We start from the raw sequence: 27,739 nt of genomic DNA on the forward strand, positions 1-27,739 counted from the left end.
ACTGAAGGAGGAAGAGTCTGGAGTAGAGTCGGGAGTCTGTATTCCAGTTTTAAGTCGAGAAGCCTGTGAGACATTGTGTAGGGAAAAACCTACTCCTCTAATTGTGCTTTTTCCTCCACTTACACACCACAATGATCATCAGCACAGAAGAAAACTTCTGCGACCAAATGTGTGGGGGTCTCACCCCACCACTAAGCAGCGTACAACAGCCAGGTGTCCTCCAATCCAATTCTGACACTGTCTACCTGGAGACAGTGTTAGATCCCACAGCTTAAGGCTTAGTCCCCTAGACTGTTCCCACCTTCCTGCCCAGTTGTAAGCCCAGGCCTCTGGAATTTCTCACCAGTTGGCTTCAACTGGGGTTCCAACAACTCCCTCTGGGTTTGACTGATTTGCTAGAGTGGCTCACAGAACACAGAGAAACACTTACCTAAGTTTATCAGTTTACTAAGAAGTGTGTGTGTATGTGTGCATACATGTATATATATATATTTTGAGATGGGGTCTTACTATACTGTCCAGGCTTGAGGGCAGTGGGACAATCATGGCTAACTGCAGCCTCGACCTCCCAGGCTCAAGTGATCCTCCCATCTCAGATTCCCAAGCAGCTGGGACTATAGGCCTCTGCCACCATGCCCAGCTATTTTTGTTTTTATTATTATTTGTAGATACAAGGTCTCATTATGTTGCCTAGCTGGTCTCCAACTCCTGGGCTCAAGTCATCTACCCGCCTTGGCCTCCCTAAGTGCTGGGATTACAGGTGTGAGCCTTCTCAGGGTCACAGCTCCTGGCCCTAAGAAGGATATTTTAAAGGATAAACATCCAGATGAACAGATACACAGGGCAAGGTCTGGAAGGGTCCTGAGTGCAGGAGCTTCTGAACCTGTGGAGTTGGGGGTGTGCCAGCCTCCTGGCACGTGGACGAGTTCTTCACTTTCCTGTTGGCCTCCACAGGTTTAGCTTTCTAGAAGCTCCCTGAATCCAGTTTCTTGGTTTTTTATGGAGGCTTCATGAAGTCAGCATTCCTTCCCCCAGGGTACAGGGTAGGACTCTCTTAGGGGAGGATCTCAAACCCACAGTCTGAAAGATGGGAAAAGATTAGAGTCCAGCTTGGGGCATATGAAACAGGAGGGCAGGAGAGATTTGTCTCCTGAGGCCTAGCACATCCAGCATTACAACAAAAGACTGTAACAAGGGATGTGGACATTATGAACCAGGAACTGTGGACAGACACCAATACATATTATATCGATAGCTCCAAATATATATGTATATCTTATAACACCATAGGCCACTCCTTGGTTTTCAACCACAGATCCCTTATACCAAAACAATTGTATCTATCAGAACATCTGTTGTAGCATTTATAAAACAGAAACAGCAATGCTGCCAATCAAATCCACCTAATATCCGGAGAAGCAAGTGCGGGTAGGGATATATTTAAAGAAATAACCCCTAATTTGTTCCATGAAGTCCTACACTTTCATAATCGTGTACTAGACTCACTGTTCTTTCCCACCTTGGTCTACTGCTATTGCCCCTTATGATAAACTTGTACAGAGCTGTTTAGCACAGAGATCAGCTGATGGTTAGGAGATACAGTTCCTTATTAGGCTAGTCATTTTCCACAGGTTTACATCTTGAGGGGGTTTCAACTCAACCTCCCAATACATCTGCTCATCAGTATTACAGGCTTATTTACATGAGGAAGCTGAACCTTACCAATGCCACTGGTATTACACTATACTGTGGTACGATCATGGTACAATTTAGCTTCACTACAGATTAGTAAGAATGAAAGAGATATTTCCTTTGCCTTTCCAATAAAATTTCCCCTTACCTATATACTAAATGTTGTTAAGGACAGGTGTTACAATGGCCATGACTCAGTCATTTCTGGATTCAAAGTTAATTAGGGGCGGAGCCAATCACTCTGTCTCATCTCACAGGCTTGTACTGAGACTGGTTTCCCCTGGATGCTATTAGTCATAGCACAGTCCATCTGCCTCCTGCAGGCAGGAAATGGGTGGTGTTTATTTTACTAATTAATAAATAGAGACAGGGTCTCACTTCCTTGCCCAGGCTAGTCTTGAACTTCTGGATTCAAGTGATCTTCCTGCCTCAGCCTCCCAAACTCCTAGGATTATAGGCTTGAGCCACAATACCTGGCCTATTTCATTCATTCATTCGTTCGTTCATTCATCCCTCCCTCCCTCCCTCCATCCATCCATCCATTCATCATTTGAGAGGTGTTTAGAATAGTTCCCATACCTATCAACTGCACTGTAGAATATGTTTTACTTAGCCCTATTCTAGAGGCAAGGGCAGTCATAGTAAATGCATGCCCATAGTTCATGCCTTACAATTATGAAAACTGCCAAGTGCCCTCAGAGAACTTCTGTAAGTTCAGAGGGCTATAAGAGTCCCACAGGTGTGCCCCTGAGCCTCAGCAGCCAAGACTGAGAGCCACTGCCCCAGGGCCACTTCAGCCTCTATTTGTATTAAAATTGTGAAGAGGCCCTTTTGGGTTTGGGTACAGGCCCTTTCCCAAAGCTGTGTCTTAGCATTCTTCAGCATTGTTTCTCGTGTCTGCCTGGCTCACTCTGCCAAAGCCTCCTTATCTTTTCAGGCTGATTCCCATCCTTTTGCTTTCCTCCTGAAAGAGAACTCCCTCTAATCTGCATTTTCCTCTGAATTCTGCTCCTTATTAAAAGCAAACTCAGTTTATCCCAAGATACCCAGACCTGTACTTATCTTCTGTAAGGCCCTTTCCTGTCTCGTGGGTCAGTGTCGTTTAATTCAACATGCATGTTGTTGCACTGTGTACGAAAGACCTCAGTATAGTTAGGATACATGTTTTGCATCCAGAAATGCTGGGTGCCCCATAGTAGAGTTAGATGAGTAGGCCTCCCACAGCATTCCTTGTCAAACATGGCTCACTACTACCTCAACCTTTTGGACTCAAAAGATCCTCCCGCCTCAGCTTCCCACGTAGCTGGGACCACAGGTGTACACCACCACACTCTGCTAATTTTTCAAATTTCTGTAGAGACAAGGTTTCACCACGTTGCCCAGGCTGGTCTCGAACTTCTGGACTCAGGTGATCCTCCAGCTTGGGCCCCACAAAGTGCCTGGATTACAGGTGTGAGCCACCGTGCCCAGCCCCACAGTTTTAATCCCATGAAGAACCCACTGTTTCCCCCTATTGTGCTTACTAGCTTTTCATCCACAAAAGGAAGGGTGGTAAGAGTGTAAATAGCACACTGTGGCATGTTGGGTATGCTGCCGTTACATTTTGTCCTTTATGCCCAAAGATCTTTCCAAGCATCTGGTCATCAAGGTTTATATTAATAGTTACATAAAAATCAGTCTGTTGAGAGCCATATTACCACACATTTGGTAGCAGTGAAGCAGGATTTGTTGGAACAGCTCTGACTCACAGAAACGTGGTTTAAGAAGAGAAAGGATAAAAGGGTGGGGGATCAGGAATCTTTGATTCCTATGTGGCCATGTGGTCACCCAGGGTATGAAGCCACAGTTGTGTTGAGATCAGTTACCAAAGGCAAAAGTTAACAGTGGAATTCAGAGATGGATCTGACTCCCCAGGAACTGGTGCACTGGATGCATAAATAAATAAATGCAAACTAAGAAAAAAGTAAAATATTTAATCCTTTAGTTATTGTGTCTCTAATAGCTAAAATAAAAGAAGGTGCTGGGTCAGGACTTGAGGCTGGACTAAGTTCAGATGTAGGCCTGCTTGAGCTGAAGCCACTAGCCTTAAAGTTACCCACAAAGGAGAAAATTATGCAGGGACAACAGAAAGTACTTCTGAGACTTGTGGTTACCAAGAAGGTAGTCAGTATGAGGGAGGGGCAAAACCAACTAACCAGGGAAACTAGAGGGTACAGTGTGAAGGAACTGTTTCATTCTGTAGATCAGTATCATCAGCTTCCTGAGGAATCTTTACTAAAATGGATTATGAGAGTGACAAATTTAGGGGCAGTATCTTTGGTTTTAAATGCCACAGAGTGAAAGTACATGTTTGGATTGATGGGACCCACAGCTCACTACTGAACAACTGCAGATGGGTATGTTTGAACCAGATGCACAGGAGGCTATTCTTGAGGTAAGTGCCAGCCTGGTGGAACAGATAAAGCCACTGTAAGGTCTGCTTACCCTGAGAAGGGGCACTGTCCAACTCCACCTATAAATGCCAAGTGGGACACCCCAGATGCAGCAGCTGATATGCTCTGTATGCATATCGGACTGGCTTTATGATGACGGGGCTATTCACACGCTGAATACAGCTACCCAGGTCATGGCAAATGCTGTGGTTCAGAGGGCCCCTTCTACATGGGCACCCCATGTGATATTATTCCTACAGAACTGAACCTGAGTTCAGTTGGAGAAGCTTCATCAAATTTATGGTCTCAGCTTCCCTTTATGCATCTTACAGATGCTAATAAAAATACTGGGTTAACTAACAAGAGAACAGGGAAAGGCAAAAGGGAGAGCTAAAGGACTCCTTCCAGAAGGTGGAAATTATTATTATTATTTTTCACAATTGTTTCAGTTGACAGAAAGTGGAAATTTTTAGATGGTTGTTAACAAATAAGGTTAAGAAAGAAAACACTGATGGGATAAAACTAAGAAGAAAAAGAAAGGAGAGAGTCACAGGATTCATCCCAGCAGGGTGGAAATCTTTAGATGGTTATTAAGAAACGGAATGAATAAAATGGAAATTGATACAGTTAAAACAAAGGTCTTTGTTTTTTGATGCAGGGTCTCGCTCTGTCACCCAGGCTGGAGGGCAGTGGTGTGATCTCAGCTCACTGCAACCTCCACCTCTCATGCTCATGTAATCCTCCCACTTCAGCCTCCTGAGCAGCAGGACTACGGGCATGAGCCACCAAACCTGGCTAATTTTTTGTATTTTACGAAGAGACAGGTTTTTGCCACGCTGCCCAGGCTGGCCTCAAACTCCTGAGCTCAAACAATCCGCCTGCCTTGGCATCCCAAAGTGCTGGGGTTACAGGCATAAGCTACCACAAAACAAAGGTCTTTTTGCTGTTGCTAAAAAAATCACATGTATTCTGTGAGCAGGGGCCATGCTAATCTTCTTTGTATGGTTCCAATTTTAGTGTATGTGCTGCTGAAGCAAGCACAACAAAGGTCTTAATACAATATGACTAAAAGGTGAGTAGACCAAACGGAGCCCCTCCACTCTCCCAACATCAAATGACCCTAACCAGTTTACTGTATTCCTCCCAGTTTGAAGAAATTTTAAAAGTTGGAAGGTAGAGATGACAATGAACCATATGATCTGAAATTGCCTGGGGCAAAAGTGGGGCAGACTAATACAAATAAAGACAAACAAAAGGTCCAGGGTCCTTTGGTTCAACCCTTGGCTGCAGACCCAAAGCTTTTTGCACAAGAGAGAGTAAAAGGGTCTGAGGTGAAGAAGTTCCTGAAACTAGAATATAAAAATGTAAGGGTTGATAGGATGATGAAAGTTGGTATATTTGAACACACTTCATGTGAAGTGACTGCATGTCTTTTATCTGACTGTATCATGGTAATGAACACAGTAGCATGGTAATGAACACAGAAACCGGAGAATGTTTCCCCTGTCTGGTACTATAAAATAGAAGGCATGTAAATCTGCTCTCCAAGCCCTATTAATCAGCTGTGCCCAAGACCACATAGTGCAGAGTAGAAGCTAGAGTGCTGGCAGGGACAAACTCTCCACCTGATAACCCTCTGTGGAGCAATTCCTGGGGCTAACGACAAAAGTGTCTGAGCACCTCCCAGCAACAACTACTGGGACTTTGGAATAGAGAATTTCCACTTAAGGGCATTTACTACCTTGCTATGAAATATTAATTGAAGTTACCCCATGACACCTGAAATACTCATGCTGTCTCAGGCGATGTCCGAGAACATTCTAACGGGGATGGCAGTACCCAGAAGAGTTCCACAATAAAATGGAAACGGTTTATGGAGTATCAGGCTACCTGAGGAATGGAAGGAGGAGGCACTCTTGAGCAGAATTTCTTTTCCCCCAAATCATCTCAGAAAAAAAAAAAAAAAAAAAAAAAAAAGCTTACTTTTTCTTCCCTACCTGATGCAGTGATTCTAGGACGAGAGTTGCAACTACAAGTGTTGGGACAGCAAAGATGATTTTTGTTTTTTAGATATGGGATGTCACTGTATTGCCCAGGTTGGTCTCTAACTCCTGACTTCAATCCATCCTCTCACCCTCCCACAGAGCTTGGATTACTGGTATGAGCCACTGAGCCCAACTTTTAAAAAATATTTAGCAGGAATGCTTTCTAAGTAAAAAACTATAACCATGTTATTAAACCTTATGTCAAAATTCCTGGGTGCTTGTGGGTGAGATGTGCCTTCACCACTTCTAGCAAAATTGGGGCTATCAGTGAATATGGCTGGTGGTAAAAATTGCTCATTAATTCTACACCTGTGTAACCTCACTCTTTCTGAATGGGAGTGGACTGAGAAGGAACTACTTGCTAGACTTGCATTGCTGCCTGTAATCTAGACCCGCACAGTGGCAATTCTAATGTCCCTTCTAAAAAGTTTGGAGATTAATGGAGAGAAGGAGAAATAGTAGCAGAGAGTAAACAAATAAGTGGGTTATGAATTTAGGAAAATTCAATGTTACATTAACAACTCAAAAGAGTCTCAGGGCAAGAGATAACATTGCCTCTTAGCTCAGTGATTCCAGATGCATAAGAGGATGAGGCTGTGTATTTCCCAAGGCCACTCCTGCTTGTGGACAATACTGAAAGAAATCCTACAAACTAGAATGTCCTCATCATCCTGGGAGACATTCATACACTATGATGGACTGGACTAACATTTGTGATTGTGTGTGTGTGTATATATATATATATATATATATTTGATATAAAGGATCCATAGCAGAAAACCAGCAAGTAGGGCTGTGGTGTCACGTGTCAGTTTCCATCCATGGTTTCTGGCTTAAAGACCTTGTTGCAGTCTTCTGTTATAATGTTGGGTGTGCCAGGTCTCACAGGCAGGCCTCTAATCCAATTGTGGGTCCTACCCTATACCCTGGGGGAAGGAATGCTAACATCATGAAGCTTTCATAGAAAGTCAAGAGGACAGGGTTTAGTGAGCTACTGGAGAGCTGACCATGTGGAGGCTCCTGGAATTTCCAGGGAGAGCTTGGAAGCCCTGCACTTATATGGCTTGGCTGTGTCCCCACCCAAATTTCATCTTGAATTATAGCTCCCATAATTTCCACACATTGTAGGAGGGACCCAATGGAAGATAATTGAATCACGGGGGATGGGCGGTTTCCCCCATACTATTCTGATGGTAGTGAATAAGTCTCATGAGATTGGATGGTTTTATAAGGGGTCTCCCCTTTCACCTGGCTCTCATTTTTCTCTTGCCTGCTGCAATGTAAGACATGCCTTTCATCTTCTGCTATGTTTGTGAGGCCTCCCTGGCCACGTGGAACTGTGAGTCCATTATACCTTTTTCTTTATAAATTACTCAGCCTCAGGTATGTCTTTATCAGCAGCGTGAAAACAGACGAATACAGCACCTATTCCCCTATACCTTGCCCTACACATTTATCTGTATCCTTTGCAATATCCTTTATAATAAACTGGTAAATGTGTTTCCCTGAGTTATGTGAGCTACTCCAGCAAATTAAATGAACTCCACGAGGGAGTCGTAGGAATCCCAATTTGAAGCCAGTCAGTCAGAAGTTTTGAAGGCCTGGACTTGCAACTGGCGTGTGTGTGTGGTGGGGGGCAGTTTTGGAGATTGAGCTTTCACCCAGTGGGACTGCCAATATCTCCAGGCGGACAGTGTCGCAACTGAATGAGAAGACATCCAGCTGGTGTCTGCTGCTTGGTGCGTGGGGAAAAATCCCCTCACGTTTGTCACAGAAGTCTTCTTCTGTGTTGATTGTTGTGATGTGAGAGCAGGGGAAAAACGGTTAGAGAATTTTCCCCACAGGCATCAAGTGGCAATATGAAATAGGCTGTTGTTGGTGAATTTGGATTATGGATAGACCCTTTGGCAGGAGATAGAAATGTAGAGCTTTCTGGATGGGTATAAATCTGTGGGACTGTTTGGATGACTTAAGGAGTAAGGGAAGATACAGAACAGAAGCAGTCCATGAGTGCGGCCTGTGGTGCCCAACATGCAGGGCTGAGGAGAAGAGAAAGCAGCTAAGGGGATCAGGAAGGAACTGACAGTGCAGCGAGAGTAGACAGGGGGTGTCCAGAAGACAAGCATAGCATTCGAGGCAGGAGAGAAGCTGTAACTGTTCCAAAAACTGCAGATGGCCAAGTGAGACAGGGCTGAGGCTTAACTACCAGTCTGTCGGCTTACAGCGGGATGGGATGAGAGGACGGACGCATGAATCTTTTCTCTGAGCATTAACAGCTGTGAACTTCACATACAGAGGCAACACAATGGTGTACACCTTGTGATGGAACACGCTACCATCTATGAAGCGGTTTTGCCAAAGCCTGAATCTATCCGATCAGTTTCTGCAATCAATTTCCAATTAAGAGGAACTACGGCAGATAGAGGAACATGTTAAATGAACAAACATATGAGGATGGTATCCAGACTGGAGAAATCTATAGGTCAAATAGCCCAGTTTCTTCAACAAATAAAAAGAGAGAGATGCAGGGAAAACTTTAGCCGAAGACACTTAGAGGCATATCAGTCAACTATGATATGTGGACCTTATTTTAATTCTTATTCAAACAAACAATTTCTTAAAGAAAAAAAGGGAAAGGGAGTTGTGAGACAGCTGGATATGTAACACTTGGTATTTGATGATATTAAGAAATTTTTGATTTTTTAGACATGATGAAATTGTTTGATGTAATAATAGAACTGCATGTGTATACAACTGGCTGGGATTTGCTACAGAATTACGGAGAGTGGCTGGGTAAAAAACAAGATGAAGCAAGATCAGGTGCAAGCTGGTAAGTGCTAGAATGGGTGATAAGTAAGTGGGTGTGGTGGAGGAGGCTGCAGGATACTATTCTGTGTCTTTTTTTTGTATTTCTGTATATATTATGGGAAATTCCAAATAGTAAACACACACACACACACACACACACACACACACACAGAGAGAGAAAGAGAGAGAGAGAAAGAGAGAGAGAGAGACAGAGAGCCAGAGAAGAGCCAGAGAGAGCATGGGTGCAAGGGGGTGGTGGTGGGAGGGACACAGGTCTTGAAGGGTATTGAGAGCAGGCCTGCCCTGATAGGGCGGGTCAGATGGAAGGGAACAGCATTGCAAAAGAGGGAGGGACATGTGCTGGAGTCTGTCCCCAAAGGGGTGAGAGGGTACAGCATTTACCTTAGGACTATGGCCACTATACCTGGCAGATGATAGTAGGGGTGGACTCCTGTGCTGACTCAGTAAGGAACAGAAACAAGGAGCTCCTAAGGATAGGAGAGAGTGCCGGGGAGTGGGCTGAAAGGTCGTGGTGTCAGGACTGCTGGGCAGCCCCAGATGACCATGTAAGGTCAGCGGTCATGTGGAGAACCAGGCTGCCACTCTGACTGTGCCTCTCAGAAGTCAATAGAGTGGCAGAACTCAGAACAGGAGGGGCAGGAGCTGACGGAGCACATCAGGGAGTGACTCTGGTGATGAACTGACACCATGGTGTGAGGCGAGGGAGGGCACAGAGGGGATGAACATAGGAAAGGGCTGGGAGCAGCCACAGTGAAGTCCCACAGGCACTGAGAAGTGCTGGGGTCTGGTGCTGAAGGAAGCAAGCTGGAGCAGCAGGGGTGATGTGTGAGAGATCTGGGATGGAATCTGGGCACACTGTCGATGGGGGTACATGCCTGGAAGTTTGTGTCAAACTCCTTTGAGATTAAAAGAGCCCTTTGGGCAGATTTTAAAAATAAAAGGCAGCAAAAACCAATCCCCATCCTGGATAAAGATTCAGCAAACTCAAGGGAAGTCTTGCATGTGTTCTATGGAGAGTGAATCAGCAGCCATTTGGGAATCCCCTCATCTTACTAAACAGGAGCCTGGCCTGAACAGCCAGTGTTCTTCAAAGTGTGTTACTTCTCTGAAGAACTCTAGAGAGTGGTTCAATTTCAGCTTCCCAGTACTAAACCCCAGTTTGACTTCTGCTAAAACTAGGCAACAGAGAACTGGACTGGGATCACAAGTCTTGCTGCTGGCACTGAAAATTCAAGGAGCAGACCCTGAGCTCCTCTGAGCTCCCATCTGTATCCAAGGTGGGCCCTGCTGGCCTTGCAGGAGGGAATGACCTAGATGCTCCTAGAGGTTATTTTGCAACTCTAAAGGTAAGGTATGGTAACAAAAAAAAAAAAAAAAAAAAAGGCAGAACTATCACTTGTATTGTAATAAGACTTAAATTTTGGTTTTACAAATGAAAAGCTTATCAGCATTAAAGAAGACTTGGTCAGAGAGCTGAGTGTCTTAGCTTGGCAAAAAAGCAGCATTTATAGACACTGCTTTCTTGTATTCTGGAAAGCATGGGTATCTCTACTCTGCACGACAGATGCCATCCCAGGGAAGGATTCCTTTGCCACCCACTTGCTAGGGACTTTCTGAAGCATGACTTCATTTTGTCCTTACAAAACCTCATGATGTAAGTATTATTTCCCCGATTTTACATATGAGGAATTTCAGGTTGAGTGAAGCTACTGTATCACCTGGCCAAGGCTACATAGCTACTAAGTGGTAAGGCCAGTGTTGGTTCCAAGGTCTCTCGGATTATGTTTACAACGGGAGAAAAAATGGTACGTGGGGATTATAATAATATATCTTCTACAAAAGTATTACGTATTCTGCAAAAGTACGGTGCTTTGTTAATGAACAAATATGAATTTATAAATACCTTTTGTCATTTAACAAGTATTTACTAGGCATTCACTATATCCCAGGTGCTGCTCTAAGCATTTGGGGTGGATCAGTGAACAAGAGAGATTAAAACCTTGGGCCCCTTGGAGGGGTTAGTGACATTTTAATTACATGTGAATATGAAAAAGATAGGTCTTACCTTTCTGAGGTAGTTTAGGAAGAACTCTTGGGCCAAGGGCAGTCTTTGCAGAACTGGTGCTAATTAACAAATAAGAATCATTTAGGATCTAAAAGTGCTAGAATATCATTAGTGATTCAAGGAAATTCAAGGCATTTACATAATCATCTGAAGAATGCTTTCAAAATTTCTTTAACCAAAGATTACAGTCTATTTTCCATATTTCAGTTTGCCTGGCTGAAGAGGCACAGTGAAAGGGTGAAAAAAATTCCCTCTTAATGATAAAGCCCAACGCCTCCATTTCAAAGCATTTATGAAGGGACCTGGCACACTCTAAGTGGTGACCCCAATGTAGTCCACAGAAGTAACTCATCCCACATGATCCCACAAAACAGCTCTGTGTTTCCAGACAAGGTAATGGAAGGGAATGAAGGTGCTGGTGGCTGGCAGAAGGTCCTACACGGGTCAGAAGTGGAAGTGGAAATTCATCCCTAGCTCTGCTGGCCTCCAGAGCCCTCACTTCCTCTACTATAGTAAAGCAAAGAGCTTGGTTCTCGGGCCTCCAGGCTCTCCTTGGCCTTGCCCTCCTTTTGGAGGACAGGTAAATGAGGGCGACAAAGGCCCAAGTCCCTGGAATACAGGTCCACGCTAAGTTGTCTGAATCATCAAATGTTAACTTCTGCAACCGAGACCCCAGTGCTATCAGTGGTCTGCATCAGGTGGAAGCCACTATTTCTCTTTAACAAGAGGCTTTGAAGCTTCGGCATTCTGAGAGGATGCCAGGAGGCCTGCATGCCTGAGAAGCAGCAGTAGCTGAGTGCCTGAGCCCCACCTGCCAAGAACCCCTGTATTAACTCGTCTCTCCGTGCCCTGATGTCCTAAGAGTTTGGCAGCTGCTGCTTTTTTCTATCCTAACTGTATTTAAAAGAAAAGTAAAAGCCAAACCAACCAACAAAACAAAAAGGAATCAAAGAAAGAAGACAAAATGTGTGTGCTCCCTTCTGTCCTGGCACTTGGCCAACCTTAGTCTTCACTGCTCTTTCCTCAGCTCACTTGAAATCCTCCTGCCTCTGGGCAACTGGGGGATCTCGTTGAGATAAAGCTGCCTCTAAACAAGAACAGTAAACGTGAGAGGGCTTTGCTTCTGACATTTTTGGGGTATATTTTTCTTGTGCTATGTCTCAGCATCTTCCTAGGCACACCCATGACTGGTGTGTGGGCAATGGTCATTCCTGGCCATGCTAGCAAGGCCAAAGCCTAGAGGCTCAGACGCTTCTTTTGCACAAGCTCCTGTGCTGTGCTGCGGAACCTGGGCTTGCTCCTATTAGAAATGAACACAGGACCCTTCTGTTGGTGGCACTGTGTGCAGTGAGGGAGGAGACTGAAAACTTAATGAGTTGGCTGGATGCAGTGGCTCACGCCTGCAACCCCAGCCCTTTGGGAGGCCAAGGCAGGTGAATCATCTGAGTGACGTCAGGAGTTCTAGATTAGTCTGGCCAACATGGTGAAACTCCATCTGTACTAAAAACACAAAAAGTTAGCCAGACATGGCAGCATGCACCTGTAGTCCCAGCTAACGAGAGGCTGAGGCAGGAGAATTGCCTGAACCTGGGAGATGGAGGTTGCAGTGAGCTGAGATCATGCCACCGCATTCCGGCCTGGGTAAAAGAGACTCCTCAAAAAAAAACACCCAAACAAGCTTAATGAGTTGCCAAAAGCTCTAGTTCACAATCAGATTGATTTTGTTTAAAAACTTTTGTTTTTGAGATTAAGTCCTGCTCTGTTTACCAGGCTGCAGTGCAGTGGTGTGGTCTCGCTTCCCACAACCTCCACCTCCCAGGTTGAAGTGATTCTTCTGCCTCAGCCTCCTGAGTAGCTGGGACTACAGGTGCGCAACATCATGTTTGGCTAATTCTTGTATTTTTCGTAGATACAGGGTTTCATCACGTTGGCCAGGCTGGTCTCGAACTCCTAACCTCAAGTGATCTCCCTGCTCTGGCCTCCCAAAGCGCTGGGATTATAGGCGGGAGCCCCTGTGCTTGGCCAAAACTTTTTTGTTTGGTACAGGGTCTTGCTGTCACCCCAGCTGGAGTACAGAGGTGCAATCACGACTCACTGCAGCCTCAATTTCCTGGGCTCAGGTGATCCTCTTGCCTGCCTTAGCCTTCCGTACAGCTGGGACTACAGGCCTGTGCCACCATGCCTGGCTGATTTTTTTTTTTTTTTTTTTTTTAAATTTTTAGAAGAGACAAGGTCTTCCTTGTATTCCCTGTATTGCCCAGGCTGGTCTCAAATCCTGGGCTCAAGCGATCTTCCCATCTCAGCCTCCCAAAGTGCTGGGATTACAGGTGAGCCGTGTCTAGCCTTTAAACACCTTTTATGAATGTTTTTGAATTGTCAGATACTCTCCCCATTCTGGAATACAAAGACCAGAATTTTAGTTTTACAGGGTCCCCCAAATTAGGGCTGAAGGAAGGTGAGTGAGGAATGAAAGGCAGGGCACAAGAGCAAGGAAAGGGCATTGAATGTGGAGTCAGGAGAACAAGCAGGCTGGAGAGCTGGCTCTGACATCTGCGCCCACCACCTAAAGCCTCTGGGCCTCACTCTTCTCACCTGCAAAACTGAGGATAATAGTAATTGGGCCTACAGAGTACATATGATAATGGTATTTTTAAAAGGCTAGATATGGTGGCTCATGTTTGTAATCCTAGCACTTTGGGAGGCCGAAGTGGGAGGACTACTTCAGCCCAGAAGTTTGAGACAAGCCTGGGCAACAAGCTGAGACCTCATTGCTACAAATAAATAAAAATAAAAATAAAATCAGCCAAGTAAGGTGGTGCACACCTCTGGTTCCAGCTACTTGGGAGGCTGAGGCAGGAAGACCTCTTGAGCCCAGGAGATTGAGGTTACAGCAAGCTGTGATTCTATCACTGCACTCCAGCATGGGTGACAGAGCAAAGCCCTGTCTCAAAAAATAAAGTGATTTTGTTTTTTCATCTTTCAGAAACTCTGGAAAGCAACCCCCACACACCATCTGACTCTTTCTCCCTGAAGTTTGGGTCTGGAAGTGGCTCTCTATCCTTTTCTCAGACAGCACCTCCAGAGAAAACCCTTTGGGGTAGGGCTGCATAAAAACTGCCCATAAAAAATCTCCTCAAGTATACAATTTCAGTGAAAAAAGGGAAGAAAAGAACACTGCTGTCAGCCTAGTCTAAAAAAAAAATCTCAGAAACAGAGAACTTGAAAAGAGTGATATTTTTATGACTGAAAATCTCTGGGCGATCAGATTTCCCTAAAGAGTATCTTTTCATTCCCAAATCTGCAAAAGGAGTCAAGAGGGAAAGTAACAAAGTTATTTGATTAAAGTATCAAGAATAAAAATTCATTCTGACAGGAATTTTGTTCGAGACCATTGCACAACCCTGTGACCACTGGGAAGTGAGGTTAGCTCCTGTCTGTGAACTGGGTGGACAGCGGTGCTGCTCAGAGCACGGTCTGTAGACCTGTGCCCAGTCCAGCCACAAGATGTGCACGCAAGCCAAGAGTGAACGTCTGGCTTCTCGTCGTGGGCAGCCCCCCTCAGCTGACCACAGCTTTGAGCAGCACTACAAAATCCATGAAAACTCATTTCTAGATTCTGTCCATTTCATCAATGGATCCAACAGGGGAAAGGAAGTGCTGAGATGGCTTACCTTGACTGCTGGGATAGCCCCTCGAACTTGTTTGTGGTCTTACTTGAAGATGATGGACCCACATCGTTACCTACAAGGAAAACCAAATGTGAAAAGATGCATCTGCAGATGGGGAAATGCAATATGAGAATATATGGGTTTGGCCTACAGATAGGCATTGCTCAAGTTCCAGAAAGGCATTTAAGAGACCCAAGCTGAAGTAAGAGCCAAGATGGCTGAATTGGAACAGCTCTGGAGTGCAGTTCCCAGCAAGAACAACGCAGAGGGTGAGTGATCACTGCATTTCCAAACGAGTTTTCACTGCCCACAGACCAGAAGATTCCCGGGTCAAAAAGAGCCACAAGTTTCCAGCACAGCTGTTTTAGCCGGTGCTGTGGGTTGACACACAGAAACTCACACAAATCTGGGCAGCCGTTTCAACCGGTACCTGGAATGCCTGGGAGACAGAGCTGCCCATTCAACTGAAAGGGAGGGGGCTGAGACAGGGAGCCAGGTGATCTGGCTCAGTGGGTACCACCCCCACAAAACAAACAATCTGAAATGCTCTGGATTGAGAGTTTCACAGCAAGCACAGCTGGACCCAGGATGGTCCAGGTCAGTGGGGGTAAGGGCGTATGCCACTACCGAGGCAGTTCTAACTGTACCTCTATAAAAAACACCTCAAGGAAGTTCACACAACAGCTGGGCAGAGCCTGAAGCAGCTCAGCAATGCCTCTGCTGGCAGAATCTGACTAGACTAACTCCATGCTGGACAGGGCATCATCTATGAAAAAAGGTAGCAGCACGTCAGGAACTTATAAATAAAGCCTGACCTTCTTAGGACAGAGAACCTGGAAAAAGAGGCAGTTATGAGTTCTGCTGCAGCATACTTAAGCGTACCTGCCCAGCAGCTCTGCACAGAACAATGGAGCTACCAGCATAGCACTTGAGCTCCTATAAGGGACAGACTGTCTCCTCAAGCAGCTCCCTGACCCCTGATACCCAAAGAGACACCTCATAAAGGAGAGCTCAGGCTGACATCTGGCAGGTACCCTTCTGGGATGAAGACAAAAGAAGAAACTAGCTGCAACCCTTACTGTTCTGTGGCTACTGTGGGTGATCCCCAAGCAGCAGGGTCTGGGATGAACCTCTAGCAGTCCTGTAGCAGAGGGGCCTGACTTAGAAAGAAAACTAAGAAACAGAAAGAAATAGCTTCAACATCAACAAAAAGGACGTCCACTCAGAGACCCCATCTGAAAGTCAACAACTACAAAGACCACAGGTAGATAAAGCCACAAAGATGGGAAGAAACTAGAGCAAAAAGGATGAAAACACCAAAAACCAGAAAGACTTTCCTCCTCCAAGGGATCACAACTCCATACCAGGAAGGGAAAGAAGCTGGATGGAGAATGAATCTGATGAATTGACAGAAACAGGCTTCAGAAGGTGGGTGGTAATAAATCTCAAAAAAAGGTTAGATGAAATTTTTTTGTTTGTTTGTTTTTTGTTTTGAGACAGAGTTTCACTCTTGTTACCCAGGCTGGAGTGCAATGGCGCGATCTCGGCTCACTGCGACCTCCGCCTCCCGGGTTCAGGCAATTCTCCTGCCTCAGCCTCCTGAGTAGCTGGGATTACAGGCATGCGCCACCATGCCCAGCTAATTTTTTCTATATTTAGTAGAGATGGGGTTTCACCATGTTGACCAGGATGGTCTTGATCTCTTGACCTCGTGATCCACCTGCCTTAGCCTCCCAAAGTGCTGGGATTACAGGCTTGAGCCACCGCGTCCGGCTAGATGAAATGTTAACTAGAATAAATAGCTTAGAGAAGAATATAAACAACTTCATGGAGCTAAAAAATACAACATGAGAACTTCACGAAGCATACACAAGTTTCAATAGCCAAATTGACCAAGCAGAAGAAAGGATATCAGAGATTGAAGATCATCTCAATGAAATAAAATGAGAAGGCAAGATTAGAGAAAAAAGAGTGAAAAGAAATGAACAAAGCCTCCAAGAAATATGGGATTATGTGAAAAGACCTAATCTACGTTTGATAGGTGTACCTAAAAGTGATGGAGAGAATGAATCCAAACTGGAAGACACTCTTCAGGATATTATCCAGAACTTCCCCAACCTAGCAAGGCAGGCTAACATTCAAGTCCAGGAAATACAGAGACCACCACAAAGATATTCCTCAAGAAGAGCAACCCCAAGGCACATAATCGTCAGATTCACCAGGGTTGAAATGAAGGAAAAAATGCTAAGGGCAGCAAGAGAGAAAGGTCTGGTTACCCACAAAGGGAAGCCCACCAGACTGACAGTGGATCTCTTGGCAAAAACTCTACAAGCCAGAAGAGAGTGGGGGCCAATATTCAACATCCTTAAAGAGAAGAACTTTCAACCTAGAATTTCATATCCAGCCAAACTAAGCTTCATAAGCGAAGGAGAAATAAAATCCTTTACGAACAAGCAGTTGCTGAGAGATTTCATCACCTCCAGGCCTGCCTTAAAAAAGCTCCTGAAAGAGGCACTAAACAAAGAAAGGAACAACCAGTACCAGCCACCCCAAAAATGAACCAAATGGTAATGACCATTGACACAATGAAGAAAATGTGTCAACTAACGGGCAAAACATCCAACTAGCATCAAAACGGAAGGATCAAAATCACACATAACAATAATAACCCTAAATGTAAATGGGCTAAGGGAAATTGGATAAAAGGTTAAGACCTATTGGTGTGCTGTATTTAGGAAACCCATCTCACGTGCAAGGACACACACAGGCTTAAAATAAAGGGACGGAAGAAGATTTATCAAGCAAATGGAAAGCAAAAACAAAAGCGGGACTTGCAATCCTAGTCTCTGATAAAATGGACTTCAAATCAACAAAGATCAAAAGAGACAAAGAAGGGCATTACATAATCGTAAAAGGATCAATGCAACAAGAAGAGCTAAAAATCCTAAATATATATGCACCCAATATGGGAGTACCCAAATATATAAAGTAAGTTCTTAACAACCTACAAAGAGACTTAGACTCCCACACAATAACAGCGGGAGACTTTCACACTCCACTGTCAATATTAGACAGATCAACGAGACAGAAAATTATCAAGGATATCCAGGACTTGAACTCAGATCTGGACCAAGTGGACCTAACAGACATCTACAGAAATCTCCACCCCAAAGCCAAAGAATATATATTCTTCTCAGCACTACATTGCACCTACTCTAAAACTGACCACATAATTGGAAGTAAATTACTCCTCAGCAAATGGAAAAGAATGGAAATCATAACAAACAGTCTCTCAGACTACAGTGCAATGAAATTAGAACTCAGAACTAAGAAACTTAGAACCACACAACTTCATGGAAACTGAAAAACTAGCTCTTGAATGTGACTGGATAAACAATGAAATGATGGCAGAAATACAGATGTTCTTTGAAACCAACGAGAATGAAGACATAATGTACCAGACTCTGGGACACATTTAAAGCAGTGTCTAGAGGGAAATTTATAGCAATAAATGCTTACATGAGAAGCGAGGAAAGATCTAAAATTGACACCCTATCATCAAAATTGAAAGAGCTAAAGGAGCAAGAAAAAGAAAACCTCAAAAGTTAGCAGAAGACAAGAAATAACTGAGATCAGAGCAGAACTGAAGGAGACAGAGACACAAAAAACCCTTAAAAAAAATCAATAAATCCAGAAGATGATTTTTTGAAAAGATCAACAAAATAGACCACTAGCAAGATTAATAAAAAAGGAAAGGGAGAAGAATCAAATTGATACAATAAAGAACGATAAAGGGGATATCACCACTGATTCCACAGAAATACAAACTACCATCAGAGATTACTACAAACAACTCTATGCACATAAACCAGTAAACCTGGAAGAAATGGATAAATTCCTGGACACCTGCACCCTCCCAAGCCTAAACCAGGAAGAAGTTGAAATCCTGAACAGACCAATAACAAGGGCTGAAGTTGAGGCAGCAATCAATAGCCTATCAACCAAAAAAAGTCCAGGTCCAGATGGGTTCACAGCCAAATTCTACCAGACGTACAAAGAGGAACTGATACCATTCCTTCTGAAACTATTCCAGACAATCCAAAAAGAGATTCTTTCTCAAATCATTTTATGAGACCAACATCATCCTGATACCAAAACCTGGCAGAGACTCCAACAAAAAAAGAAAACTTCAGGCCAATATTCATGATGAACATAGATGCAAAAATCTTCAATAAAATACTGGCAAACTGATGGCAATAACACATCAAAAAGCTTATCCATCACGATCGAGTAGGCTTCATCCCGGGGAGGCAAGGCTGGTTCAACATACGCAAGTTTATAAACGTAATCTACCACATAAAGGGAAACAAAGACAAAAACCACATGATTATCTCAATGGATGCAGAGAAGGCCTTTGACAAAACTCAACAGCTCTTTATGCTAAAAACTCCCAATAAACTAGGTATCGAAGGACTCTATCTCAAAACAATAAGAGGTATTTATGACAAACCTACAGCCAATATCATACTGAATGGGCAAAAACTTGAAGCACTGCCTTTGAAATCAGGCACTAGAGAAGGATGCCCTTGCTCACCACTCCTATTCAATATAGTATTGGAAGTTCTAGCAAGAACAATTAGGCAAGAAAAAAAAAAAGGTATTCAATTAGGAAAGGAGGAAGTCAAATTGTCTCTATTTGCAGACAACATGATTGCATATTTAGAAGACCCTATCAACTCCGCCCCAAATCTCCTTAAACTTATAAGCAACTTCAGCAAAGTCTCAGGATACAAAATCAATGTGCAGAAATCACAAGCATTCCTATACACCAATAAGAAACAGAGAATCAAATCATGAGTGAACTCCCATTCACAATTGCCACAAAGAGAATAAAATACAACAAACAAAGGATGTAAAGGACCTCTTCAAGGAGAACTACAAATCACTACTCAAGGAAATGAGAGGACACAAACAGATGGAGAAACATCCCATGCTCATGGATAGGAAGAATCAGATTGTGAAAACTGCCATATTGCCCAAAGTAATTTACAGATTCAATGCTATCTTCATCAAGCTACCAATGACCTTCACAGAACTAGAAAAAACTACTTTAAAGTTCATATGGAACTACAAAAGAGCCTGCATAGCCAAGACAATCCTAAGCAAAAAGAACAAAGCTGGAGGTATCATGCTACCTGACTTCAAACTATACTACAAGGCTACAGTAATCAAAACAGCATGGTAATGGTACCAAAACAGAGATACAGACCAATGGAACAGAACAGCGGTCTCAAGGGCAATGCCACACATCTACAACCATCTGATCTTTGACAAACTGGAGAAAACCAAGCAATGGGGAAAGGATTCCCTGTTTAATAAATGGTGTTGGGAAAACTGTCTAGCCATGTGCAGAAAGCAGAAACTGGACCCCTTCCTGATGCCTTACACTAATATTAACTCCAGATGGATTAAAGACTTAAACATGAGACCTAACACCATAAAAACCCTAGAAGAAAACCTAGGCAAAGCCATTCAGGACATAGGCATAGGCAAGGACTTTATGACTAAAACACCAAAAGCAATGGCAAAAAAAAAGCCAAAATAGACAAATGGGACCTAATTAAACTCCAGAGCTTCTGCACAGCAAAAGAAACAATCATTAGAGTGAACCAGCAACCAACAGAATGAGAAAAAATTTTTTGCAATCTACTTATCTGACAAAGGGCTGATACCCAGAATCTACAAAGAACTAAAACAGATTTATAAGAAACAAACCAACCAACCTATCCAAAACTGGGTGAAGGATATGAACAAATACTTTTCAAAAGAAGACATATATGAGGCCAACAAACATATGAAAAAATGCTCATCATCACTGGTCATTAGAGAAATGCAAATCAAAACTACACTGAGATACCATCTCACACCAGTTAGAATGGCAATCATTAAAAAATCTGGAGACAACAGATGCCGGAGAGGATGTGGAGAAATAGGAACACTTTTACACTGTCGGTGTGAGTGTAAATTAGTTCAACCATTGTGGAAGACAGTGTGGCGATTCCTCAAGGACCTAGAAACAGAAATTCCATTTGACCCAGCAATCCCATTACTGGGTATATATCCAAAGGATTATAAATCATTCTCTTATAAAGACACAGGCACACATACATTCACTTTGGCACTGTTTACAATAGTAAAGACCTGGAACCAACCCAAATGCTTGTCAATGATAGACTGGACAAGGAAAATGTGGCACATACACATCATAGAATACTATGCAGCCATAAAAAACGATGAGCTTGTGTCCTTTGTAGGAACATGATGAATCTGGAAACCATCATTCTCAGCAAACTGACACAAGAACAGAAAATCAAACACCACATCTTCTCACTCATAGGCGGGTGTTGAACAATGAGAACACATGGACACATGGAGGGGAGCATCAGATACCAGGGTCTGTTGCGGGGGCCAGGGGAGGAACAGAGGGGAGGGGGGTGGGGAGTTTGGGGAGGGATAACATGAGGAGAAATGCCAGATATAGGTGACAGGGAGGATGGAGGCAGCAAATCACATTGCCATGTATGTACCTATGCAACAATTCTGCATGATCTGTACATGTACCCCAGAACCTGAAGCACAATTAAAAATAAATTAATAAATAAATAAAAGACCCAAGCAAAAATACTATGCATTTCTGGCATATGGCATATGACCAAAACAAAATTGAGCACTGCTTTGGGCTTTGTGGTTTATTTCTGGTAAAGGAGCATATCAAAGAGGCGAGCAGCTGCCCCGTGGCAAGGCCTTGAAGATCACTGAAACTTGGTGACATTCCCATTGGCTCAGGATCTTGTCTTTAGCTTGAGAGTAGAGAAAGAAGAATAAATTTCAAGTTCACCAAGAGGTCCCCATGCTAGGAGACTACACCCTAATATCCAGACTAAGAAGAAACACACAACTCACAAGTTATGAGTGTGCGTGTAAACACCATTAGCAGGGTGGTGCATAAACCAGTCATCTGTTGGGCCAGGCCCTCAGGCACTTAATGACTTATCATTCATTCACTTTTTCATTTTTATCCATTTTCTTTTTCAAGATAGGGTCTCACCCTGTCACCTAGGCTGGAGTGAAGTCTAGTCATGCAAATAGGGCTCACAGTAGCCTTAAACTCCTGGGTTCAAGTGTTCCTCCTGCACAGCATCTCAAGTAGCTGGGACTACAAGGATCTTCATTCAAATACTAACTTTTTTTTTTTTTTTTTTGAGATGGAATCTCACTGCATTGCCTAGGATGGAGTGTAATGGTGCAATTTCAGCTCACCGCAGCCTCTTCCTCCCAGGTTCAAGCAATTCTCTTCCCTCAGCCTCCCAAGTAGCTGGGACTACAAGGCGCATACCACCATGCCTAGCTAATTTTTGTATTTTTAGTAGAAACAGAGTTTTACCATGTTGGCCAAGCTGGCCTCAAACTCCTGGCCTCAGATGATCCACCCGTCTCGAACTCCCAAAGTGCTAGGATTACAGGCATGAGCCACCGCACCAGGCCAAATATTAACATTTATTAAGCACCTACTATGTGCAAGGCATAAATGTGAAGAAGGTGGCATAAAAAAGTCACTGCTCTTACAGAGCTTATGCTCTGACCCATGAGACTTATGCACAGGAAATATACTAATAATGTGTAATTTGATGAACAGCAGTTGCTATTGAATGAGGAGAAAATAGTTTCAAAACTGCTCACAGGAGTGGGAGAGAGGGAGTAGAGAATGCCCTCTAGGTAGGACACAGCACCTGGACAGGTGAAGAACTTTCTAGTGGGTGAGCAGCAAAACCAGAGGCACACAGGTGGAGGTAAATGTGCAAGAAAAGAGGCTCTTCTATGATCCATTTCATGGTGGGAGAAGTGCAGGGCAGTCATGGAGCCCCAAGCTGCGGGGGCCCAGGAAGATTCCCCAGGACCCTGCATGGACACCCTCTCTCTAAGGCTCTAGTTCATTTCCTTGCCCTTTCTTCCTACAGCTGCTCTGGAAACTCTTGATCTCTTCCTTCAGCAGCCTCATCTCCTCCTCTGCCTAGAAGACTGTAATACTGCCTAGGTGGCACTGGGAAGGGGCTGGCTGAGGGGGCTGAGCAACAGGAGGGCAGATGAAGAGGGCAGGGCTGAGGAAAAAAACGATCCTCACTCTGCCCTGCATCTGCTCAACAGCACCACTGGTTGCCAACATGCTTTTATATTCAGTGTGAGACTGGCATCATTACCCTTTTCCAAACATAAGGAAATAAGACTAAACGAATAAATGCCTGCAGGTCCCCTATAGAAATGGTGTACATGGGAGTCCCGATCACAAATCAGTGTGCTCTTCATGACCCATCAAGACACCCTATAGTAACATTATTAACAGCAATGATCATTTACTGAGCACTTATTGTGAGCAAGGTACTGTGCTACATACTCATAGTAATTATGCTTATGAGATAAATAGTATGATCACCCCTCATTTTATATATGAAGAAACACACCGAGAAGTATAGGCAATTGCCCAAGGTCAGGTGACTGGTAAGGGTCAAAGCTGGGAGAGGGGCCAGCAGCCCTCTTCCAGGGTCTGTACTGTGAACCACCACACTCTAGCATCTATCACCTCCTGGTCCAATCTGCACCCACTGAAGAGGGAGAGGCTGGCAGGGTGTTCACCTCCTGGGCAAAATGTTCTATAATTCTATGATATTGATATAAGAAGAAATGAGGTAAACTGGCATTACCAGAAGAACCAAAGGCTTTCAAACTTAGTTTTGTTTAATTTTAATTACACTAACCATCAGTGTATGTCCATGAGCCCATGTAACTTAATATTTAAGGACTTATTTGGCAATGCTTATAAAATCCTCTGAGCTGTAATGTTCTTTAAGGTAGGTAGGTATTTTTTTTTTCTTCTTTATTTTTTATTAGTTTTTTTCAAGATGGGATCTCATTATAGTGACCAGTCTGGTCTTGGGCTCTTGAGACCAAGTGATCTTCCCACATTAGCCTCCCAAAGTGTTAGGATTACAGGTCTAAGCCACCACATGCGGCCTTTACAAAAAAGAAAAAAAAAAAAAAAAAAAAAAAGAGGGAGAGACAGGGCCTCGCTCTGTTGCCCAGGTGGGAGTGCAGTGGCATAATCCTAACTCACTGCAGCCTTAAACTCCTGGGCTCAAGAGATCCTCCTGCCTCAGCCTCCCAAGTAGCTAGGACTATAGGCACGTACCACCATGCCAGGTTAATTTTTTATTATTTTTTGAGATACAGTCTTGCTCTGTTGCCCAGGCTGCAGTGCAGTGATGTGATCTCAGGTCACTGCAACCTCTGCCTCCCAGGTTCAGGTGATTCTTCTGCCTCAGCCTCCCGAGAAGCTGGGACTACAGGCATGCACCACTATGCCTAGCTAAATTTTTTATTAATTTAGTATTTAGTAGTAGAGATGGGGTTTTACCATATTGGTTAGGCTGGTCTAGAACTCCTGACTTCATGATCCACCTGTCTTGGCCTCCTAAAGTGCTGGGATTACAGGCATGAGCCACCATGCCGAATTTTTTTTTTTTTTTCCAATTTTATAGAGGCAAGGTCTCACTATATTTCCCCAGCTGGTCTCAAATATTTGGCATCAAGTGATTCTCCTGCCCTGGCCTCCCAAAGTGCTGGGATTACAGGTGTGAGCCACTGCACCTGGCCCGGTTGGCATTTCTTTCTAGCACCATGCTCAATGCTGAGTCTTCAAGGCTAGATATCAAATCTTATACATGCACACTTAAATGAGCTATAACAATCAAAACGTCAAGGAAAATTTTATTTTCGGGGAATGAATTGTTGCATCCATTAACTCCCTTTCCAGGCAGAAAACAGTCCAAACAAGCGATTACTAACACAGGGTACATGAACTATACATGAGTGAATCTGGGATCAACAGGGCTGTAAAGGCCCCCTGGCTCTGCTGTGGTCATTCTCTCTGCTGTCACACAGACAAGTCATCATGTCAGGGGATGCTGCCCAATACCCACAGGCCCAAATGTCCAGAATCCTTTTTTAGCCTTACTCTTTGGCCGTTCAAAATGAGTCTCCACTCTCCAAAGGTGCTGTGAGTTGTTATGTCTCTGTAATTTTGCCCCTTACATTCCTTTCCCCTGTAAGGAAGGCCTGTTTCCTTTCACTTTTGGTGAATTCCTATACAACCTTCAAAGAGTATCTTTGGAGTCACTTTCTGAGAATTATTCCAGAGCTGACTTGACCAACCCTGGTAATCAACTTCTTATTACGAGTGGTTAATTAGACGTACAGATTTTGGACCTAGACAAGTGTGATTTTGAATTCTAGCTGTACTGCTGACTAGTGGGTATGAGTTTGGTGACTTCTTATTCTGCTAAACCTTAATTCCCTCATCTATAACCTGGGAACAACCATGGTACTTACTACCCTAGATGGGTATGAGCACTAAAGGAAAGAAACTTTGAAGTATGGGGCACAGGGCTAGTACACAGGAAGCCTGACACAAGGGTAATATTCACTGCTCTTCAATGGCATGAAACAGAAATGATGCTAATTTAATCAATGGGTGGTCACTTCAAAGAATGGATCCGCCTTCTATGCCTCTGTAACACCACTTTTTAACACAGTCTATGGCACACAGCAGTCAGTAGTCCCTGCTAAAGAAAGACAGGACTAACCACGCTGGCTCTTCAACTTGTGTCCACAGAGTGCCTTCTTACACCTGGCTGGGTAGGCGTCTGTGGTCTGGTTGACGAGAATCCTGTCACTCTCTTTGCAGAGACAGCTATGCAAAGACTATCTGCTGTGCTTGGGAAGAAAACTGTGGCTTAGAAAAAATTCTGAAAATAAAACAGTACTGAAAAGAGAACACGAGGAGCAAAAATATGGAAGCCACTCAATCCCTTTTTCTCTCTGTGTGCAATTTGGAAAAGGATCTTAGTGTATCAAGTGTATCATATAGATGTGTGTAAGAGAGGGTTGGAGATACATCCTGGGCAGGCAATGGAAGAAAGTGCAGCCGAGACTCCTGGTCACCTATTACAGCTTCGAAGCTACAGAAGAAGAGTTTGTGGAAAGAGAGGGGACAATGGCTCAGCAGTGAATGGTCTGGTTGCTACAGGAGTATTCTGTCATAGTGAATTACTATACAGGCTTTGGAGTCAGAAATGGGTTCAAATCTCAGTTCTGCAATTCTTGGATTTAAGATCTTATGCAACTCATTTGACTTCTTTATGCTTTAATTTTCTCATCAGTAACTGGGACAATAATAGTCCTGCTTCCAATAAGCAGCTATGCAATAAAACAAACCACCACCACCAACAAGAAAAACCAAAAAAGCAAAAGAAAAGAAAAGAAAAAAAGAACATAAGTAATTGTGCATGTTTCAGATTAGACACCAGAACTACTGAGCTTTTTTACCTGGAAGTCCCGGCTCTGAACTATAAGCAGTAAATCTATTTTTGATAGAGTTTTTCATCCATTATTTGCTCTATGTGAAACAAAAATACAATTCTAACTCCCAGTGACCAAAGATGAGGAATGTAAGTGATTCTCAGAGGTCACTTTGTCAGGGATTGGTAGAACCTGCATCAGAACTTGGACTTCTGGAATGTTCTTTCGGTGTGTGCTATGGTTTCCCATGTGCACTACAGACACTTCTCTAAATGCCAAAGGGTGGAGGGCCAGAGTGGGGGTGGGGGAGGAGAACTGCTGTCAGATACTAATTACAAGAGTCTCAGGTATGAGAATAGGGTTAGTCTTAAGGCTACCATGAACCTAACAATTAGTTGTATTTCTTTCTTTGCTCTTGCCTGTAAGAATCTTAGGGTCAAAACCATGGCCCACTTCCAGATACTGTATGTGACTTTATGTTGCTTATTTTGTTGAGAAATCACACTCCTGGAATTCACCTTGCTATGCCACCTTTATTCTCCCTTTGTCCTAATTTCTTATTATTTAAATTGTGTTAAATATGTTAGTCTGTTATAAAGTAGGTCATAAAAAAAAGATGAGGGCTGGGTGAGAAGGCTCACACCTGTAACCCCAGAAGTTTGGGAGGCCAAGGTAGGAGGATCACTTGAGTCCAGGAGTTCAAGACCAGCCTGGGCAACATAAGACCTTGTCTCTACAAAAATTAAGCCTGGGTAACACAGTAAAACTTTGTCTCTACAAAAATTAAAAAAATTAGCTGGGTGTGGTTTGACGCACCTAAAGTCCCAAGTTACTTGGGAGGCTGAGATGGGAGGATCACTTGGGCCTGGGAGGTTGAGGCTACAGTGAGCCACGATTATGCCACTGTATTCCAGCCTAAGCGATAGAACGAGACATTATCTTAAAAAAAAAAAAAAAAAAAAAAAAAAAGAGGTTCAATGAAATGCAACTTCAAAAATCATAAAGTCCCTACAAAACCCATATCTGCCCATAGGACTATCTGTTTTGCTATCAAAAGCTTGCCTTACAAGTCTCCTGAGACAGATAGCTGGATTCATCACAGAAGCAGGACTTCAGTAATGTAATGCTGTGGCTATTTTGGGCACTGTGGATGTTGTGGTTTTGGCAAGGAAGAAGCCTGGGGTGGCCTGCCCAGCCTGGGCAGTGTGGGAGCTGCACACCAGGGGGCCATGCTGCAGATGGTTAAGGAGGCACAGCCAGCAGAGCCTGTGCTACTTGCCAGGCGAACCATGCTAAGTCAGCTTCATGGGCACAGAAACCACTGCTGTGAGGAGAACAGCCAGTGGACCTGCATTTTGCGAGCACAGGGTGGTGCATGGAGAGGGTAAGGAGGCCCGGCTCTCAGCCACAAAGGCTGCAGGTGAATCCTGACCCCCCCATGTACGAGCTATGAGAAAGTGTAAATCATGTTACCTTTCTGCATCTCAAAGTTGAGATAACAATAATAGCATTTTCTCTCCGTGTGACTGTGGTTAAGAATGAGGTACGTGAACACATGCAAAGTGCTCAACACAGTGCCTAGCACTTTTGTGAGGG

General features: G+C 43.7%; 1 protein-coding gene and 1 pseudogene across 6 annotated transcripts in view; both read right to left on the minus strand.

Annotated features, from left to right (window-relative positions):
* ASAP1 (ArfGAP with SH3 domain, ankyrin repeat and PH domain 1) overlaps positions 1 to 27,739 on the minus strand; it is a 417,488-nt gene that overhangs the window by 11,840 nt on the left and 377,909 nt on the right. For all 6 annotated transcript variants that reach the window (XM_074387136.1, XM_074387137.1, XM_074387138.1 and 3 more), the window contains 2 exons: positions 14,735 to 14,804; positions 11,064 to 11,122 (listed from right to left, as the gene is read on the minus strand). In XM_074387136.1, the coding sequence (XP_074243237.1) occupies positions 11,064 to 11,122; positions 14,735 to 14,804 (129 nt within the window). The remainder of the gene's footprint in view (positions 1 to 11,063; positions 11,123 to 14,734; positions 14,805 to 27,739) is intronic.
* LOC120362406 (U6 spliceosomal RNA) lies at positions 5,051 to 5,165 on the minus strand (annotated as a pseudogene).

This window comes from Saimiri boliviensis, chromosome 15 (genome assembly GCF_048565385.1).
Source record: "Saimiri boliviensis isolate mSaiBol1 chromosome 15, mSaiBol1.pri, whole genome shotgun sequence".
NCBI classification, from domain to species: Eukaryota; Metazoa; Chordata; class Mammalia; order Primates; family Cebidae; genus Saimiri; species Saimiri boliviensis.